This window comes from Vombatus ursinus, unplaced genomic scaffold, assembly GCF_900497805.2.
Source record: "Vombatus ursinus unplaced genomic scaffold, bare-nosed wombat genome assembly UNPS02014884.1, whole genome shotgun sequence".
Classification (NCBI taxonomy): domain Eukaryota; kingdom Metazoa; phylum Chordata; class Mammalia; order Diprotodontia; family Vombatidae; genus Vombatus; species Vombatus ursinus.
The window spans coordinates 4,161,214-4,169,224 of NW_020954662.1; the positions used below are offsets into that span (position 1 = coordinate 4,161,214).

At 38.3% G+C, this 8,011-nt stretch overlaps 2 protein-coding genes across 3 annotated transcripts in view; one reads left to right on the forward strand and one right to left on the reverse strand.

The window, feature by feature from the left end:
• Positions 1 to 1,907: 1,907 nt before the first annotated feature.
• LOC114028527 (NADH dehydrogenase [ubiquinone] 1 alpha subcomplex subunit 5-like) lies at positions 1,908 to 2,214 on the forward strand. The gene is made up of 2 exons (XM_027842797.1): positions 1,908 to 1,977; positions 2,090 to 2,214. The coding sequence occupies exons 1-2, from the start codon at positions 1,908 to 1,910 to the stop codon at positions 2,212 to 2,214; spliced, it is 195 nt and encodes a 64-aa protein (XP_027698598.1).
• Positions 2,215 to 5,147: 2,933 nt separating this feature from the next.
• Positions 5,148 to 8,011, reverse strand: part of LOC114028526 (OTU domain-containing protein 3-like) — a 40,594-nt gene continuing 37,730 nt past the window's right edge. Inside the window, exon 9 of one of the 2 annotated variants that reach the window (XR_003567372.1) lies at positions 5,148 to 6,070. The gene's annotated coding sequence lies outside the window, so the exon portion shown is untranslated. Of the gene's footprint in view, positions 6,071 to 7,007; positions 7,064 to 8,011 lie in introns of those variants that run through there. The other variant, XR_003567373.1, reaches the window with a different exon arrangement.

Below are 8,011 nucleotides of genomic sequence, written 5' to 3' on the forward strand. Positions count from 1 at the left end.
GCGCAGTGGATAGAGTACCGGCCCTGAAGTCGGGAGGACCTAAATTCTAATCCGGCCTCAGACCAAACACTTGACACTTACTAGCTGTGTGACCCTGGGCAAATCACTTAACCCCAATTGCCTAAGCAAAAAAAACAAAAATCAAAATACAAAAAATCAAAAAAATCAAAAGTCTGAAAACAGAAGAAAATGTGAAATATCTCCTAGGAAAAAAAACTGACCTGGAAAATAGATAAAGAAGAGATAATTTAAGAATTATTGGATTACTTGAAAGCTATGAATAAAAAATTAGCCTAGACATTGTATTTCAAGAAATTATAAAGGAAAATTGCCCAGATATCTTAGAACCAGAGGGCAAACTGAAAGAATCCACTAGTCACTTCCTGAAAGAAATCATAAAATGTAAACTCCCAGGAATATTTAAAACAAAATACAGAGCTCCTAGGTCAAGGAAAAACTATTATAAACAGCAAAAAAGAATGAAATACTATAGAGCCACAGTCAGGATCACACAAGATTTAGTAGCTACCAGTACAAAGTAGTGGAGGGTCTGGAATGTGATATTCCAGAAGGTAAAGGAGCTAGGATTACAACCAAAAATAACCTACCCAGAAAAACTGAGTTAATCCTACAGGGGGGAAATGCATACTTAATGAAATAAAGGACCTTCAAGCAGTCCTGATGAAAATACCAGAGATGAACAGAAAATATGACATTCAAACACAAGACTCAATGGAAGTATAAAAAAGTAAACATGAGTGAGAAATCATAAGGGTCTAAACAAGTTAAACTGCTTACTTTTCTATGTGGGAAAATAATTCACGTACTACCCATGAACTTTATCATCACTAGAGCAGTTAGAGGGGGTATACTTAGACAGAGTGCATGGGTGTGAGTCTATTAGGCTGAGATGATCTCAAAAGCAGAATGGAAGGGTAGAAAAGAGGCATGCCACAGGAGAAGGGGGAAGGGAGGGGAAGAATCGCAACAATCATCTCACATAAATAAGGTGTACAAGGAAGAGTATTTTACACAATGGAGGGAGTGAGCGGGGAGTGAGCGACACCTGAACTTCACTCTCATGTGAACTGGTTCAAGGAAGGAAGAATACACATACAAATTTAGTGTGGTTCATCTTACATAAAAGGGAAGTGGGGGGAAAGGAACTAAGAGAAAGTGGTGACAGGAGAGGGGGTTGTTGTTCAGTCACATCTGACTCTCTGTGACTCCACTTGGGGTTTTCTTGGCAAAGATACTGGGGTGGTTTGCCATTTCCTTCTCCAGCTCATTTTACAGATGAGGAAACTGAGGCAAACAGAGTTTGCTGAGTGACTTGCCCAGGGTCACACAGCTAGCAAATAACTGAGGCCAGATTTGAACTCAGGTATTCCTGACTCCAGGCCCAGCACTCTATCCACTGTGCCACGTAGCTGCCCTAAAGGGTGTGAGGGAGGAGATAAAAAGAAGGGTAGAGTAAGGGAAGCAGTGATTAAAAGCAAAACAGACTCCTGAGGAAGGGACAGGGTTAAAAAGAAAGAGAAAAATAAATAGAAGAGAATAAAATGGAGGGAAATATATAGTTAGCAACTATAATGGTGAATGTGAATAGGATGAACTCTCCCATAAAGCAGAAGAGGATAGAAGAATGGATTAGAAACAATAATCTATCAATGTTGCTTACAAAAAACACACTTGAAACACAAAGATACAACAGAGTTAAAAATAAGGTCCTAGAGCAGAATCTTATGCTTCTGTTGAAGTTTAAAAAAAAAAGGCAGATATAGGAATCATGATATCAGAGAAAGCAAAAGCGAAAGCAGACCTAATTAAGAGATAATCAGGGAAACCACATTTTGCTAAAAGGTAGCACAGACAATGAATTAATATCAATTCTGGGCTTTGTTGTCATGACCAGGGTGCTGAAGAAGACCACAGGTCTCACTGGACTAGAAGTATGTGAGACCCCACAGGAGGAGCGAAGATTATTTTATTCAAAGATTCTTGATGCTCTTGAGTTTATGCCCTCAAACGCAGCATATAAAAAGTACACAGAACAGATTACAAAGGCTGAACGTGGTAAAAGAGGAAACAGATCTTCAGAAACTAGAGGATAAGCTTCAGGTTGGCCAGCTAGAAGAGGATGAAAATAAATTATTACTGGCAAGAAAAATGTTGACATGGAAACCCTGGGAGCCTTTAGTGGAAGAACCTTGAGCCAACCAGTGGAAATGGCCATTATAATCAATGTTAAATATCTATGACGTACAATTTTTTAAAATCATTAAACATCTGTTTAATACTATTAAAACATTTTTTAATTATTGGAACTTTATTAACAGGAAAACTGAAACAAGGAAATTAGGGACAAAAAAATTAGTGAAAGATTAATATATGATAGGGATGGACCACAGTCGTTTTAATCTGAAAAGCATTTATTCATTAAACAGATTATTTTAAAATCTCTTAAAGAAAGTGATTGCACTGTAATTTGGAAAATCTAATCAGAAACTTTTTTTTAAAATCTTCAATCCAAGAACAAAGAAAGCAACAGAGACTAATAATCTAAGGCATGAGAAACAATCAGATATTGAAGTACAGTCTGGATAGGGTTTATGGAAGACTTCCTTTAGTATTTTTCAACATTTAGTTTAAAAGATGGTGCTGAGTTATGTTAATTTCTAGGAAAGAACAATCAGTAATTTCATTAAACATAGTGACAAAAATTTGTGGGATGTTGCCAAAGCAGTACTTAGGGGAAATTTTATATCTCTAAATGCTTGAATTTTAATTGAACACTTTTAAAATGCTGAACTGTTGTATGGAAAGCACTTGATTAGCCAAGATTCTAAAATTTATTAATTAATTGCATGTTTTTATATAATTGCAAGCATTTTTCCACATTCTGAAAGCAGAGATTTTCAAATTGAGGTTGACCTGCTTGGTTTTGAGTGTATGGATTTAATGAATAAAAATCTAAATTTAATATGTGCAGTTTGGTTCTCATGTATATTAAACAGAAATGTTTACTGAAAAAAAATATCAATTCTGAACATATATGCAACAAATGGCATAACATCCAAATCCTTGAAGGAAATGTTAAATGAGTTATAGAAGGAAAGAGACAGTAAAACTATAATAATAGTTATAACTACTAAGAAAACTAGAAAAGCAATTTTTAAAAAAACCAATTAGACAAGTTAGGCTCAGAATTAAACAAAAGGAAAGTAGGCTGAACTGCCTTCGGGAAATATCAAATAACCTTTGATGACCTCAAACTTCTCCCAGAAATAAAGGCCAGGCTTTTAAATATCAATGTTCTACCACGGTTGCTGAACGGCTATAAGAGAAAGAACACCACTATTCATGTGGAAATGAGTATTATACAGGACAATGAAGAAGTACATGGTCATTTGAGCAGGCTGCTATATATAAGTAATAAGGGACTTTGAAGAACAGTAGTCATCACAGAAATGTGTAATAGGAAGAGATGATGGGATGATGTTTAGTGGTGAGACTGAAGGCAGAAAAGCTTAAGTGCTCCAATGGCATTCAGAAAAATACTTAAATACTCCACTGATATTAAGAAAGGCTGAAGAGGACAGCTAGGTGGCGCAGCGGTTATAGCACCGGTCCTGGAGCGAGGAGGATCACAGTTCAAATCCAGCTTCAGACACTTGACACTTAACTAGCTATGTGATGCTGGGCAAGTCACTTAACCCTGATGGCCTCACACACACACAAAAGAGAAAGCCTCAAGAACATAATGGGGAGGGGCAGGCATGGACAGGTTGCAATCTGCATTTTTGCAGAAAACAGCCAGATTAATGAGATCTTAAATACATTTTGGTATTTGAGTATTATATAGACTCATATTGAGCTTGCATTACAACAAAACCCCAAAACCTTTTTCATATAAACTGCTATCTAACCATGCCTCTCCCATCCAATACTAGCTGATTCTTAAAATTCAAGTTTAGGATCACATTTATCACTATTAAAGTTCATCCATTAAACACAGCCCAATGTTCTAGCCCATCAAGATCTTTTTAGAGACTGGCTTAATCATCTCATGTGTCATCTGCAAATTAGAAAAACATGCCATCTATCCAATTAGCTGATAAAAATATTAAATACCATAGGACAAAGTTTTATCTGTGAGGCATTCCACTGGAAAACTGCTTACAAGTTGACATGAAAACTTTACTGACTGCGCTTTGGGTGCAGCTACTAAACAACTCTGAATTCATCTAATTGCATTATCATCTAGTACATATTTCTCCATCGTGTCTACCAGAATATCAAGAAAAACTCTGTCAAACTTTGCTAAAATCTAAATAAAGCTCTACCTCATTACTGGGACCTACCAGTTTAGGGGTTCTGTGGTTTTTACCAGACCCGTGACTTCATTGGCATAAGGAGCTCCCAAGGATGAATTTCCTCTACCAGTGCAGATCAGTACCTCAACGAGGCCGCGGCTCTTTGTAATTATTGTCTTCCTTTTCGAGATGTTCACTAACCGGCTCTTTATTAATCTGTTCTAAAATCTCGCCAGAAACCAGTCAAGCTCGCAGTCCATAGTTTGCACAGTCTGCTCTTCTCCCTTTTCTGAAAAGTAGGACATTTGCCTTTCTCCAGTCCTGCACTGTCTCCCCGATTCTCCATGATCTTTCACATATCACTGACGTTGATTTAGCAATTGTATTTGCCCGTTCACTTGGTACTCAAAGATACACAGATATAGACATGTGGATATAGATTAAAAATACACACACTCTCAGAGATCTGAGCCAGGCGACTAGCATTCATAAAGGCAAGTGCCTGCTCTCTCTGTGTCTCTGCATTCACTTTTGAGACCAACTCCCTATTAATCATTTTTGGGATGCTCTTCACAATCCCTTCCAATCCATGGGTCCCTTGCCTTTGCAGGGAGGACAGAAACAAAGTAAGAATTTAGCACATCTACCCTGCTGTCAGTTACCACTGTCCCATACACACACAGAGTTCCATGCCTTCTTCAATCTGCCCTTCCCCCGACAGAGATTTTTAAAAATCTTTTTAAACCTTCTGTCCTTGGCTTTCCTTGCTCACCTAAATTCATTCCGAGGTTTGGCTTTCCAGTCACTGTTTCGACTGTATGTGTATGTACATGTTGTTCATTTTAAAAGATTTTTATTTATTTACATCTTTTGTTTTTACATCACCTTTACTTCCAAATATCTCTCTCCCGTACTCCCAAAGCCAGCCCTGGAAACAAAAAGTGAAAAAAGCAATTTCAGCAAAACTACTCAACACATCAAGGTAGTGCATTGAAGATTTCCCACCTCCAAGAAGAAGGAAGAGAGGAAGAGGTACATTTTCTTCCCCCTTCCCTGGGGCTGAATTACAGCGTTCAGTTAGAGGTTTTTGTTCTTTGCATTTACATGGTTTTAATCATTAGGTGTATTGTTTTCTTGGTTCTCCTTACTTCACTTTGCATCAATCAGTTCGAAGAAATTTTCCCATGCTTCTCTGAATTCTTCACATTAATTTTCTTATGACAAAGTAAGATATTCCATTACATTCACATATCACAATTTGTTTTAACCATTCCCGATCAACTAACATATACTTTATTTATAGTTTTTTGCTATTACAAAAAAAATTGCTATAAATATTCTAAAATATTATTATATGTATACTGGACCTTTCCTTCCATCTTGGACCTCCTTAAAACAGATGTTTAGCAGTAGGGTCTCTGGTAGGGTCAAAAGGTATGGGCATGCCAGTCATTTTCATAGCATAATTCCAAACTGCTTTTCAAAATGGCGGAACCAATTCACAGTCCCACCAACAGTCTGTAAGTGTGCCTGTCCCACAACCCCTTCAACATTAACACCCTCATCTTCTGACATTCTTCTTGAAAGAAGATAGCATGTATTTGAATTCATTCTCCATTTTTTTTTCTTGCTTCCAAATTTTGTTCCCTTTTTTTTTCAATGCAAGTTGGTTGCTGAGTTCTCTGTATGTCATCAGTCTCTTCAGATAAATCTCATTTTTCCTCACCAGAACTGTTTCCTTTGTGTCTGCATATCTGGTGGTTATGAAGAATTCAACAAACATTTATTAAATGCTTACCATGTGCAAGATAATAATAATGATAATGTTAATAGTGACAAAGGCAATTATAACAACTAGCATTTATATAGCGCTTTAACATTGGTAAAGTACTTTACAAACATTATCTCATTTTAACCTCACAACAATCCTGGAAGTAAGGTGCTGTTATTATTGTCCCTTTATGACCGTTGAGCAAAACTGAGGCTCAGGGTGGTTTGCCCAGGATTACACAGCTAGTAAGTATCTGAGGTAAGATTTGAACTCAGATCTTCCTGCCTCCAGGTTGAGTGCCATAGTCCCTGTACCACCTAGCTGTTTCTATGTATTATACAAAGATGAAAAATAAGAGTTTCTGTCCTTGTAAGACTTACAATCTAATGAGAGAAGAATGATATGGAAAAAATTAAGCAAAACATAGCATGTGGGGTGCCACATATGGCTCACATGGAGGCAGGAATAGATACATCTCTACAGACTCCTCCCTACAACCTTCTCCAAAGGAGACTTTAATTCCTGCCAACAGGGAAAGCAGGAGATTGGGGCCAGAGGCGGGCCCCTCTGCTTTCCTCAGAGAGAGGGGGTATATCTATCTGCTCCCTTAAATACTGTCAGACTAAGGGAAGTAAGTTTAAAATTAAAGCTGAACTTCTGGTCACTATTCCTTAATAGAGAAAAGGGGGTCCCCACGCTCTATATCCTAAGCTTGACCCCTTTCCTACCAAATGCCAGTTATACAACGAACACACACAGCAGGTAGCAAAGAAACCCACTTATCCAAGTCAATAGCCCAACAGACATCTGAGAAGGTATACACAGGCAATACAGAGTGAAGGAGCTCTCCCATTGGGAGCATCCCAGATCTCACCCAAAGGAATAAGGACATGATCCAAGTTCTACCGCTTGGCTTCTTCCTAGTCTTTCTCCCCTCACATCCCAGAGGACAGGCTGGAATCCTACTATCTTCTCTCTGAGCAACAGAAGTTAGATGAACCTGAAGGGACCACAGAGACCGCATTTCTCTTCTAACTCTTCTCACTCTCACTAACTCGGATGTGAGCAGTGACTTCTACCAATGCGGGGAGCCTCCCACGCCAGCATGCTTTGGGGCTGGGGGTACGATGATAACAAGATAAAACGTGATCTATCTACACCAGGGTATCTGTGTCAGAGAAGGCTTAATGCAGAAAGTGGCATCGGAACTGGACCTTGAAGGAAGGGAGATGGGGGACAGGAGAGACAGGAGTCCATTCCACGCACGGTGGATATTACAAGCTACTACACAAAGATAGGAGATAGATTGGAATACAGAGTTACTTGGAAAAGAGTAATATTAGATGAGGCTGGACAGTTAGGTTAGAGCTCAATTATAATGGGTCGGGGGTCAGGAGTTCATATTTTATACAATAGGCACTAGATGTTTCAGAAGGAGTAAAGTGAGATAAAAATTAAGAGGGAGTGTGGTGTAGTGGATCGAATGCTGGACTTAGATTCAGGAGACATGGGCTCAAAACCTGCCTCAGATACTTACTAGCTTTATGAACACAGACAAGTTATTTAATGTTTCAGAGGCCAGGTTTCCTCATGTATAAATTAAGGATGATAATGATAGTAAGATTTGCCCTATATTCCTCAAAGAGTACTGAGGAAAGCACTTTGAAAACCTTCAACTGGCATTGAAACGTGAATTATTTCACACTCTGAATTATTTCACATTTCACATTTCAAAATTATTAAATTAAAAAAAAAAAAAGAAACACGGCATCCACCATAAATTGTCCAAAGGAGAATCTGAGAGACTCGCTTCAGTCCCATCAGTTCTACCTCCAGTTTTGGCTCTGGCCCCACTAGGAAGAGGATGAAGTTTCAGCAACTGCATCTGTTAAATGGAGAACCTCGTCCCCACACATCTCATTTT